This window comes from Scyliorhinus torazame, chromosome 10 (assembly GCF_047496885.1).
Source record: "Scyliorhinus torazame isolate Kashiwa2021f chromosome 10, sScyTor2.1, whole genome shotgun sequence".
Taxonomy (NCBI): domain Eukaryota; kingdom Metazoa; phylum Chordata; class Chondrichthyes; order Carcharhiniformes; family Scyliorhinidae; genus Scyliorhinus; species Scyliorhinus torazame.
In genome coordinates, this window is record NC_092716.1 from 171,431,761 (window position 1) to 171,444,997 (window position 13,237).

At 52.5% G+C, this 13,237-nt stretch overlaps 1 protein-coding gene across 3 annotated transcripts in view; it reads right to left on the minus strand.

Annotated features, from left to right (window-relative positions):
• The window catches only part of tkfc (triokinase/FMN cyclase), a 148,602-nt gene that overhangs the window by 39,163 nt on the left and 96,202 nt on the right, over positions 1–13,237 (minus strand). For all 3 annotated transcript variants that reach the window (XM_072518937.1, XM_072518936.1, XM_072518938.1), the window contains exon 12: positions 10,406–10,543. In XM_072518937.1, coding sequence (XP_072375038.1) covers positions 10,406–10,543 — 138 coding nt within the window. The remainder of the gene's footprint in view (positions 1–10,405; positions 10,544–13,237) is intronic.

Sequence of the window (13,237 nt, forward strand, 5' to 3'; positions counted from 1 at the left end):
GGAGTCTTTGTGCGCTACAATTTATTAAGCGTGCCTGAGGAGGTTAAATAGAGGGGAGCCAGTTCACCTCCTCTCACCTAGTCATAACAAAATTGGGGGCTCGCCCAGTATTGTTCCCAGAGGCTGAAAAGTAAACTGTTCCTCAAAAGCAATTTAATAACTGCAAAAGGTTTTTTTTGGTCTGTAATACTGAAGTGCAAAAGTATTCAAATCAATGTTACTCCCTTCATAGAACAGGATGAGATAACTGATGTCAAGTTAATTGCACTGTCCTTGGAAGAATTAAAAAGTGTAGGTAGACACTTGGAGATAGAGTTCTACCCGAAACAAGAAAAATGGAAATGTAAAAATGGGTGGCAAAACATCTAGAGTGGAAATTGAGGACACTAAAACAGGTAAATTAGTGGCAGAGAAATCAAAATTGGGGAAAGGGAAAAAGCGAGAGAGGCCGGAATAAAAAGAAATCCAGGAAAGGGAAAGAAAAAGGGGAGTCTAAATTAAAGCAGCTTGAGCAAAGAAGGGAGGATCTCCAGTGTATTGGGAAATGAGAGTACTGGCCCGAAGTGACGTTCCATTTTAAGGTGTACAAGACCAGTTCAGAGCAGTACTCTTATTTCCCAGTTTTTATTGTTTTTTCCCCCCTTTGAGATGTCCATTGAAACCATCCCTAGCTCAGACTTCAGTATTCAACTTTGCCCATTTAATTCCCAAGTTTGAATAAGAACAGGTGGACACCTTCATTGTCTCTTTCAAAAGGTTAGCACAGCAGTTAAAGCAGACAGCCCAACACTGGTGCTGCTGTTTCAGAGTAAGCTGACAGAAAGCTCACAAGGTTTACTCCCTCGTCTGCGGAAAGTGCAACAAACTATGAAGCAGCACAAAAGAGCCAGTTAGTACCGGAGACATACCATCAGAAATTATGTACCCTCAGCAAATAGCCTGACTAGACATACCTGAAATTGTAATGTCTTAAATGTCTTGACCAGTTGGTACAGGTACTTAAAATTGAGGTAATCTACAAACACCCTTGCAAAATCATTCTCCGTGAGGAGTTCCAAATCTCCATACACTTCCCGATAAGAAATTCACATAGAAAGCATGGACCATGGCTGATGATTATGAGCTGGTCCACAAACTCGCCCCAAAGGAAACCCTTTCGTTGGCGCCCCCTGCCAACTGAGAAGGATAAAAGGTGAGAAAGTAATCGTAAACTGAGCATCCATGGGGGAGATAAGCTAGCTGAAACACAGGGGGCCCTCATCATGTCAGAAAGAATGGTGCTGAGAAGAGGATTGAGGCCAAGAAGTCTATGTGATTTAACGGTCCCACACCTTCATGCTAATTGCTAGAGGGTTCAGTGTCAGGAAAACAGTTAAGGGATCTATATTTGTATTGTTAAATAATAGAAACAAGGTATAGATTTAAGTGGGTTTAATTTAGTGGTTCTGTATAAAAGGAATAAAGCCCTTGTAAGTTCATATTCGTCAAAGGTGTTAGTAGGTGTGGGGATTTGGACAGCTCAAACTGTGCTTCTGTTGTGCACACAGAGGGTTTGGTGTCATGGGAGTGTCCCTTTAGGTAATGTTTTTGTCTTATCACATGGCTTTAGTGTTGGCATTGTATGGGTGGAGCTGGGCTGTGGCTCTGGGTTTTTACTTTAGTTTTTGAGTTGGGACCTGGGTTGTGGCTCTGGGTTTTACTTTCGCTTTGAGTTTGAACTGGTTTGTACAGCACAGTTTGAAAGAAGATATTTTTTCTCTATCTGCATTTTAAAAGCTGTTTCCAGACTGCTTGATAACTTGAAAAGAAATAATTGTTTTCTGGAAGAAATTCAAATCTCTGTTTTGGAAAGGACATAATAGCATCCAAACTAGGTCTTGAGTGCTGTGTGCTGGGCCACACTTTTGAAAAGGGTTTTCTGGTTTATGGGATCTTGTTATTAAATTGGAACAGCTTAAGGGGGGAAATGTATTAAGGGTTATACATAGAGTACTGTAGCTGTATGGGGTATTTATGTTGGTAGTTGATAAAAATGCTTACTCTGTGTTTATAAAAATGTTAACTAAATTTGTAGAATAAACTTTGTTTTTGATTAAAGTGCTTAAGGCCTCTGTTGAATAACACCTGAAAGGCAGGCCCTTGTGCTCATCGTAACCAAAATAAATAAACAGTTGAACTCCATGACATACTTTGGAGTTTTCTAAACCCTGGCCCATAATGTGAGAAAAATGAACAAGCGGAGAAAAGTAAAAAGGCATTGCTGAGCAACCGGGGCACCTTTAGGTAGGAAGGTTTTTGGGGATTGTGTTTTTCAAAACTTTTATAAATTTAGAGTACCCAATGATTTTCTTTCCAATTAAGGGGCAATTTAGCATGGCCAATTCCTGCACATTTGTGGATTGTGGGGGTGATGCCCACGCAGACATGGGGAGAATGTGCAAACTCAACACGGACAGTGACCAGGGTCCTCGGCGATGTGAGGCAGCAGTGCTAACCACTGTGCCACCGTGCCGCTCCAGGGTTGCGTGTTTTAACTGAATTTATCGCTGTTGGCTATAGGAGCTGCAGAGGGAACTACCCTCTCCGCTTTGCTGAAAGAAAATCCATACCATGGAATGATGGTTAAGAAAACAAGTGCAAAAATCTAAGGAACAGGTAGTAAAGGCAACGAGAGAAATGATGAGAGTTTCTAAGAAATCTGGGGCGAAATTCTCCATTATCGGCGGAAAGTCCGCCGATCGGCGCAAAAAACGGCGCAAATCCCACTTGCGTCACGTCATAAAAATGGGCCGATAGTCTGCGGCCCAAAATGGGCTAGCAGCGACGTAACGGGATCCGCGCTTGCGCAGTGGTTCACGCAGTGCAGCGTCATACGCGCTGCACGGCGTGACGGCTCATAAGGCCGCGCAGCTCCCCCCCACCCGACCGGAACAGCCGACCGCAACACCCGACTTGATGGCTGGCCGTCGCTCAGCCCCGAGGTTCGAGTCACGCGATGTGGAGGCGCTCCTGGACGCGGTGGAGCAGAGGAGGGACGCCCTGTATCCCGGGCACGGCCGCAGAGTTGCCCCACGCCACAGCCGGCGTCTGTGGAGGGAGGTGGCAGAGGCCGTCACCGCTGTGGCCCTAACACCACGGACAGGCACCCAGTGCCACAAGAAGGTGAACGACCTCGTCAGACCAGGCAGGGTGAGCCTCCCCCATATCCCCCCTCCCCCAAATCCCCCCCTCCCCCATATCGCCCCCTCCCCCATATCCCCCCCTCCCCCATATCCCCCCCCCCATATCCCCCCTGGCGTGCATTCATATACCTGCCTAACACTGTTGCCTTTTACCCCTGCCACCACCACCCCCCCAGGAGAAGCGCGCACACAACAATAGGGAGCATGTGAGGACTGGAGGAGGGCCCGCTGATGAGAGGCCACTGACCGTACACGAGGAAAGGGCCCTGGAACTGGCTGGCGGACCTGAGGACCGGGAGGTTGCTGATGCAGAGGTCGGGGCCCCACGAGCAAGTGAGCCACCAACAGCCCGTCCCCATATCCCCCCTCCCCTATATCCCCCTCCCCCGTATCACCTGATCACTGCCTGATGTCTAACCATGCATGCTTCATTGTGTATCGCAGGACCAAACGTCCAGGCACCCATCCCTGCAGATGCAGACCGCCCGCAGGATGCCCCTCGGAGACCACAGGAAACGGAGAGACCCGCACCCTCCAGCATGCGACGCCCGCAGGATGCCCCTCGGAGACCACGGGAGATGGAGAGACCCGGACCCTCCAGCATGCGACGCCCGCAGGATGCCCCTCGGAGACCACGGGAGACGGAGAGACCCGGACCCTCCAGCATGCGACGCCCGCAGGATGCCCCTCGGAGACCACGGGAGACGGAGAGACCCGGACCCTCCAGCATGCGACGCCCGCAGGATGCCCCTCGGAGACCACGGGAGACGGAGAGACCCGGACCCTCCAGCATGCGACGCCCGCAGGATGCCCCTCGCACACCACGGGAGACGGAGAGACCTGGAGCAACAGGGAGACGACACCCCCGTCACGTGCGGGAGCGACCACCCAGCGATGAGGGGGGCAGCCACAGGCCCCCGTCACATCCGAGCCAGGACACCACTACCCAGGACACCACTATCCAGGACACCCCTACCCGGGACACCACTACCCAGGACACCCCTACCCGGGACAGCACTACCCGGGACAGCACTACCCAGGACACCCCTACCCGGGAAGACGAAATACCGGACAGTGACTCAGAGTGGATGGGTGGAGACGAACCCCCACCCCAAAGTGCCATGGACTCAGAGTGGGACGAAGAGCACGACACAACGCCACTGCTGTCACCAACACCCTCCACCATCGCAGAAACACTCACCACGGTTGGGCACTTTAGTGATGAGGCGTCTGGTACACTCACTGGTGCGCACAACACAGCCGTCCCAGTACAGCAGGTGGAGGTAGGAGCAGCAGAGGGACCGGGCGGTCGGAGGGCAGCCCAGGCCAAGCGAACATCTGCCGCCCAGATGGATCCCGGGTTCCTGCAGTTACCACACCCACACATAGATCCGATGCAACCACCGACACGGAGACGAGCGAATAGGGTGACGGGTGGCTTGCGGCGGCTGCGGTCGCAGGTGGAGGAGTCCACCCGCGTCCAGGAGCTGGGAGTGGTCCCGGTCATGCGTGCCACCCAGGCTGACACCGCACGGGTGGCGTCCGCGGTGGAGGCAATGGGTGCGACGGTGTCAGACATGGGGAACGGTTTGCGAGGCCTGGGGCCTTCCGTGCAGGCGGCGTCTGTGGCCCAGGAAATGGCTGCCCTCTCACAGGAGGCCATGAGCCAGTGCCAGCGCCAGATGGCAGAGGCGCTCAACGCCATAGCCCAGTCTCAGCAGGTCATGGCTCAGTCTCAGCAGGCCATGGCCCAGTCTCTGCAGGCCATGGCCCAGTCTCAGCAGGCCATAGCCCAGTCTCTGCAGGCCATGGCCCAGTCTCAGCAGGCCATCGCTGAGGGCATCGGCGCCAGTGGCCATGTGCGAGCTGGCGTCGCACTGTCGCAGACAGGGTCCGACAACCCCCTGGGCTCCATGGCTGCAAACCTGCAGACCCCTGTCGATACCAGCACGGGCCTCCAGGACTGGCAGCGCCAGATGTCGGGGGCGCGTCGGATGGCCAGTCCGTTCGCATCCCCCACCCATGTAGAGGCCTGGGGGCCATCGGGCACCCCGAGGGAGGAGGTGGTGTGGTCCATCCCGGCTCCCTCTGTAGGGGAGGTCCCGGTACACCGCGACACCTCGGACTCCCCCCCCTTCCGTCCCAGGTGCATCGGGTGGGCAACGGGCTGGACAGGCTGGCAGCTCGCCATCCCAGTCGCCCGGGCCGCAGCCTGGCCCATCTCGGCCAGGACGCCCCAGGAAACGGCCGCCAAAGGGATCCAGTGTCAGAGGGCAGGAATCACAGGAGTCCACCTCCAGTTCTGCTGTACCGTCTGGGGAACCACGTAGACGTAGTCAAAGGGCCCGTAAGGCCAAACAATTAGACACTGAGTAAGTTGGCACGGGTGCAGGGCACAGATGAGTTTTAGGGGCTAGGGCACGTGCATGAACTCCTTTGGTTATTAAAGTCAATGTTACACCTACCGAAGCTGCCTTTGTGCTCTGTCCAAAGTGTGCGGGGGTGTCATGTACGTTGAGCGCAAGTGTGTGTGTGAGGGGTGGTCTTACCTCAGCCCCAGGTGAGTCTGCCCCCTTCCCCCTGGGCCGCCATCAACATCCCCCGGGCAGAGGACGGGACCGTGCGCTGCAGTGTCACAGCCGCATGCAGGGATGGTCCGGGTGGATGGTGGTACTGTGGCCATGGGTCAGACATAGTCCAACGATGTAGAGCCAGGAGCTCATCGGAGGCGGGTTGTCATCATTCTCCATGGCCTGCGATAGACACGCGTCCACCCGCAACTGGGTGAGCCCGGCCCGTTGTGCCGCCGGTGGATCGGCAATTGGGGGTGGGGGGGTGGTGTGCATGCGGGTGGGGTGTGTGGGGTTGGGGAGGGGGGTGAGGGTGCTGGGTGGGTGGATGGGTGGGGGGTGTGGGTGGTCGGCTGTTGTCATGGTGTGCGGTCTGTGGCCATACTACCCGATTCCCACGTCCATCTAGTCAGTGAAGCGGGCGTCTATCAGTCTGTCCCGTGCCCGCTGGGCCAGCCGGTAACGGTGGACAGCCACCCGCCTGTGTCTACCCCGTCTGCCCTGACCATTGCCCCCATCCCCCTCATCTGGGGAGGACTGGGCCTCTTCCTGCTGCTCCTCCACTCCGCCCTCCTCTGCCTGCGGCACATCGCCCCTCTGCTGGGCTATGTTGTGCAGGACGCAGCACACCACAATGATGCGGCCGACCCTATCTGACCGATACTGGAGGGCGCCCCCAGAGAGGTCCAGGCACCTGAAACGCATCTTCAGCACGCCAAAGCACCTCTCGATCACTCCCCTTGTCGCTACATGGGCATCATTGTAGCGGTTCTCCGCCTCATTGCGTAGCCACGATCGCAATGGGTAGCCCCTGTCGCCCAGCAACCAGCCCCTCAGCCGGGGATGGCGTCCCTCGTACATGCCGGGGATGGATGACCGCGACAACACGAATGAGTCGTGTCCACTGCCTGGGTGACGGGCGCAGACGTGCAGGATCATCATGCGGTGGTCGCAGACCACCTGTACGTTCATTGAATAGGTCCCCTTCCTATTCGTGAACACGGCCCTGTTCTCTGCAGGTGGCCGCACGGCGACGTGCATCCCATCGATTGCGCCCTGGACCATGGGGAACCCGGCAACGGCAGAGAAGCCCACGGCCCGGGCATCTTGGCTGGCCCGGTCCACGGGGAAGCAGATGTAGCGGTGCGCCATGGCATAAAGGGCATCTGTCACTGCCCGGATGCACCGATGTCTGCGATATGCCGGACAGGTCCCCACTCGGTGCCTGGAATGACCCCGTTGCATAAAAGTTCAGGGCCACCGTAACCTTGACGGACACGGGGAGAGGGTGTCCCCCGCCAGTGCCACGCGGTGACAGGTGTGCCAGCAGGTGGCAGATGTGTGCCACGGTTTCCCGGCTCATCCGGAGTCTCCTCCTGCATTCCCGGTCCGTGAGGTCCTGGTATGACTGCCGGGGCCGGTACACACGGGGCGCCCTCGGGTGCCTCCGTTGCCGTGGGGCCGCGACGTCCTCCTCCCCCTCCTCGTCCTGTCGGTCAGGTGTCCCTCCAGCCTGGGCGGCTTCCGCCTGCCCCTCTGCGGCAGCATGCGCCGCCTCTCTGGCACGCTCCCCCTCCTCCTCCTCCTCCTCATCCAGGGCAACATAGACATGAGCGGCTGCCACCACGGCGGCCAACATCGCTGGATGGTCTGAAAACATGACGGCCTGGTGGGGGGGGGAGGGGAACGACGACATGTCATCATTGCCCATATCCCCTCCTCCCCCCAGCCAGGTGGCATGGACCGCATGGGTCCAACTGTTGGAGGCTGGCACCTGGCCAGGTGGACCAACTCATTTGCCCTCCCATCACCCACCCCGGCATGGACCCCCCCCCCCAACCCCCAACCTCCACCCCGGCACGGACCCCCCCAACCTCCACCCCGGCACGGACCCCCCCCCCCAACCTCCACCCCGGCACGGACCCCCCCCCCCCAACCTCCACCCCGGCACGGACCCCCCCCCCCCAACCTCCACCCCGGCACGGACCCCCCCCCCCCCCCCAACCTCCACCCCGGCACGGACCCCCCCCCCCCCAACCTCCACCCCGGCACGGACCCCCCCCCCAAACCTCCACCCCGGCACGGACCCCCTCCCCAACCTCCACCCCGGCACGGACCCCCTCCCCAACCTCCACCCCAGCACGGACCCCCTCCCCAACCTCCACCCCAGCACGGACACCCCCCCAATCTCCACCCCGGCACGGACCCCCCCCCCCAACCTCCACCCCGGCACGGACCCCCCCCCCCAACCTCCACCCCGGCATGGACCCCCTCCCCAACCTCCACCCCGGCACGGACCCCCTCCCCAACCTCCACCCCGGCACGGACCCCCTCCCCAACCTCCACCCCGGCACGGACCCCCTCCCCAACCTCCACCCCAGCACGGACCCCCTCCCCAACCTCCACCCCAGCACGGACCCCCCCCCAACCCCCAACCTCCACCCCGGCACGGACCCCAACCCCCAACCTGGCACGGACCCCCTCCCGGCACTCCCCCGGAGCCCAGCCTACTCTAACCAGCCCCCCCCTCCCCCCCCCGCCACACACACACACACACAAGCCGAGACACACCTCTCCTCACGCAATCAGTCTGCGGCCACGCCATTTCCTGCCCAGAGCCAACCCCCCAGGCCGTCACTCACCTCCTCGCTGGTCGGCGTGAGCCTGGATCACGCCGATGAAAAGGAGGTTTGATTGACGTCGACGTGAACGGTCATCACGTCGACGGGACTTCGGCCCATCCGGAAGGGAGAATATCGGCAGGCCGAAAATCGGCTGCCTTGCGCAGACCCGTGACATTCTCCGCGGCAGCGGCGCCATTAACGCCCCGCCGACTTTTCTCCCTTCGGAGACTTCGGCGGGGGCGGGATTCACGGCGGCCAACGGCCATTCTCCGACCCGGCGGGGGGTCGGAGAATGACGCCCCTGAAGTTGAAGGAACAAAGGAAACTGGAACAGGAACAGGATATTGTTCAGTAAAGCCTCAGATAAAGTTGAAAATAAATTGGCTCAGCTCATGAGAGACCAGAAAGATATCTGAAGTAGACCTGTACGACTTCCTGTGTTTGGAGAAGATAAAATATGAGCTAAGGCGCTCTGCATAGGGGTTTGAGAAAAGGTGGGGTATGTTTGTGACTGTGGTTGACAAGCTGTTCGTCTCAGGAGGTGAGGGGGGGGGGGGGGAGGGTGAAAAAGGGGAAAAATTTGTACAGACTGGATAGTTGATTGCTGAGAGGTATGTTTCCCGGGGTGTTGATTTATTGTAACCTGTTTTGATACATGTTTGTAATAAAGTACATTTTTTAAAAAAAATCTCTCCAAGAGCTATGAAAATGCAGACAGATGCCAGGGCCCAAAGCTTGAAGCCCGCAGACTATGTGCTTGTGCTCCTACCAATACTGGGTGAACCCCTAACAGCTAATGGATCTGTGGGAACCAGACACAGGTCACAGATGTTCTCCTTCGAGGAATGGATATGTGGAGTTTCAAGGTAAGTGTTACAGCTGTAATTCTTCTCACTGCCCCTGTCTGGACTGCTCTCTAGCTTCCAGACAGGAGTCTCTTTTCTGGGGCCAGAGGGAAGGGATGTGTGGGGGCGGTGGTCTGTGGGCGGGCCGATTGAGGTAGGAGGTTCCTATGGGGGGGGGGGGGGTTGCTATTACATGGGTCCTTGTGGGGGTCTCCCTATTACAGGCATCCCTGGTGGGGTCCCCATTACTTGGATCCCTGGGGGAGGTCCCCCTATTATAGGGATACGTGGGGGCGGACCCTCTATTACAGGGGTCCTGTGGGGGTTATCCCCTTAGCCCACTCTGAAGTCCACTACGCTAGACCCACACTGGTAGACACCACAAGTGATTCACGCCCTCATGACTCCCAGCCGCGGGAACTGGAGAATCACGGGGTGCCAACGCATAGGGTCCATTTGCATTCATTTACATCCCCCCGTCGGTGCACAGTCATGGATCTTGTTCCCGCCGCAAGCACTAGGGTCGGAGCATTGCAGTCGTGTCAGCCCAGTCTCGATCCCGATTTTGACCCAGTGCCCGATTCTCCATCCCATTGGGGAACGGGATCCAGACATACTGGGATGGAGAATTCCACCCAAAAAGTGGTTGTTTGGATGAAGTATTAAAGCATACCCTGTCCCTGTACAACCGTATTTGGCAAAAGGAAAAACTAACTTTTGAAAAATAACTGAGATGTTTAAATATTATGCATAAAATTATACTCATGCTGGGAAAATAAAGTTGTCAGTCGGTGAGATAGGTTGCATACTATCCATAGCACAGATTATAGACATGCTATGAATGGACTGAAGTGCAATTTCTCATAGCAGTTTAAAAATATTTGGTGCTCTACAGCATTGCAAAATCAATTCAATCACTCAAAGGAAGCAAAGCATGAGGTGTAGAACTTTTCTTATTGTACCATGGGGGGGAACTGAAAGATATTACCAGAGAGCTTTCTGAATCAGTTGTTCAGAGCCATTAGTCAATGTAAAGTATCTCTCTGAGGAAGGGACTGAGTCAGTGAGTTGGCATAATTTACCTTTCAACATTTAAGCCCCACATTCCTAAATCATTCAACTGCCAACATTTTAGTCAATGTTTATTTCCAAATTCTCAGAGTTGTAGTCTTTCAGTAACTGACCTTGTGCTGCCCTTGCATGTGTAACACCACAGTCACCATCTCCTGCTTCCCTATCCAGTTCATTCAGTTCTTCCTCCATCTGAAGCAGAATGGTAGAGATCATGTCTAATACAGATCGCGCCTTATCCACAAAAGGACCTGTAAAGCAGTTGAAATTAAATGTAAGATCTGAGTTTCAAACCTTGTTCGTTGTAACTTTCTAGATGTAATGCTACACCCTTGTTTAAAAAAGTGCAAGGCCAAATCCAGCAGCGACCTGTTTAACCTTGTGGTGGGAAATCACTTTGAGGAGAATATGAAACAGAATTAATAGTTACTTGGACAAGCGTGAATTAATTAGGAAAGGATGCACAAATTTGTTAAAGGCAGATTATGTTTAACTAACTTGACTGAGCTTTTTGATAAGGTAACAGAGATATGGTTAATGATGGTGATGCAGTTGATGTGGTATATATATTGACTTCCAAAAGATATTTGATTAACTGCAGCAAAGTTGAAGCACATGGAATAAAAGGGGCAGAGGCAGTATTGATACAAAGTTGGCTGAATGACAGGAAACAGAGAGCATGGTGAATGCTTGCTTCTCAAATTGGAAGAAGGTGTACAGTGGGATTTCCCAGGGGTCAGTTCTAGGATCAATGATTTTTTTTAAATGCATATTACTGACTTAGACATGGATGTGCAGGGTACAGTTTAAAATTGGCAGATCGCATAAAATGTGTAAGTACTGTGAGGCAGTTAGTGTTAGACTTCAAGAGGGCATAGTGTGCGGACAGGTGGCATAGAGGGAATTTAATATAGAGAAATGTGAAGTGATACGCTTTGACGGGCAGAACGAAGAATGGCAATATAAAATAAAATATACAATTCAAAGCGGATGAAGGAACAGAGAAACCAAGGGGACATGTGCAGAATTGTTGAAAGTGGCTGGGTCGATTTTTTCTATTCTTTCTTGGGACAGCAATGTCTCTGGCAAGGCAGCATTTGTTGCTCATTTTTAATTATCCTTGAAATGTAGTGGTGTACTGCCTCTTTGAGCCTCTGCAGTGCATGACATGTAGATACATTCATAACGCTATTAGAAAGGAAGATCCAGGATTTTTGATTCAGCAATAGAGAAGGATCAACAATATAGTTCCAAGTTGGGCTGGTGTGCGCTTGGAGGGGGATTTGTAGGTGTTGGTATTCCCATGCATCGTCTGTTGCCTTTGACGGGTTGCAGGTTTGTGAGGGTCTGTTGAAAGAGGCTAGGCAAGTTGTTGCACTGTATCTTGTACATGGTACACACTACTGTGCACTTGTGGTAGAAAGTGTGAATGATATTTAAGGCTGAAGTAGACAGATCTTAGATCTCTTGGGGAATCAATGGATATGGGGATAAGGCAGGAAAGTGTAATTAAGGCAGATTAGCCAAGATCATGTTGAATCGTGGAACATGCTCAAGGGGCTATAAGATCTACTGCTTCTATTTCTTACATTCTAATGTTCCCACCCAGATGTGCATGATTAATTGTGTAAGTTCAATCAATGGTGCTCTGTCGCACAGAAATGCTATTTGTCTTCTGTTCTGAAACCAAAGCTGAAATTAAGTACACAGATCCAAATTTAAATAGGGAATCTATTATGTCTCTGTGATCCAGTGGTTAAATACTGACTGAAACTAGTAATGGCATATTTACAGTGTTATGGTGGTTTAGTATGGTGAGCACTTTCAGTTGTGCCATTAGTACTGCCTGGATTTTGTTTTTTGACAACAAAACCAATTGAATTAGAATGCATATTTCATTAGCTGTGTTGCTAATGCAGAGAAATCTCTGTATATGCTATTCTTCAGTGTGGTTTCATCACCTGCCATATCCACATCAATCATGCTACATTGGGTAGTAGAGATTCCTAATCATCCATTTCTTACTGTTCTTGAAATTATCCAGCCCTTGCCCTTCTGTTCTTCCTATTTCTGATTCCCAGCATTGTCACAATTGATGCTGCACCCATGCTGCTGTGTGTACTGGAAGTCTCCTCTACACCAAGATGTATCCTGCTGTGTTCATTACTGAAACTTGGATATTTCCCTCTGGCATTTTGAAGGAAGCTTTGATTAGGAGAAATTAACGGAATGTACGAATAAAATGAATCCTAACTGCACTTGTGTGTTTCCAGTAATTTTTCATGAATAAGAAAACATTTATACTTTAACAGGGAAGAGTTGAGTAAATAATCAAAACACCAATGCTAACACAAAAATAATAAAACAGTAATGCTGATTATTTCATCTAATGCACAGATGAGATCTGCAAAGTTTTGATAATGTTAATGAACAAGGCATGTAATTCTAGCCTTTACAATCTGATTCTTTTAGTTAAATACCTGCCACATATAGATAACCCTGAAAACTGACAGTTTTTGCTTTTTGTGAATAATACATTACAGCTTATTACAAAATTCGTATTTGCTGAAACACTCGCTGCTATCACCTTGCTATGGCTGTTACAAGACCCATTATACTACAACAGTGTAGCATCTTTAAACAAAAGGTCTCCCTGAAGGTCCTTCACAAAGGTGAAATAAAGAGACACCAGTAGAGCAGCTGTTAGGAGAGATAAACAAAAGTATGAAATTATATATTTGCAGTGGTGTTTCATGTCCTTAGGAACATGTAGTCACTGTAATTTTCAAGACAAAATGGCAGCTTATTTGAGTACAGAAAATAAGAAAATAATAAAATTACACACGTTAGACATGGGAAAAATATCAAACAGGATACTAAAGAATCTCTCGAACCTTCTTTGTACTGTTTACATCCACTAACACGTGGATGGGCTTTGACTTAAC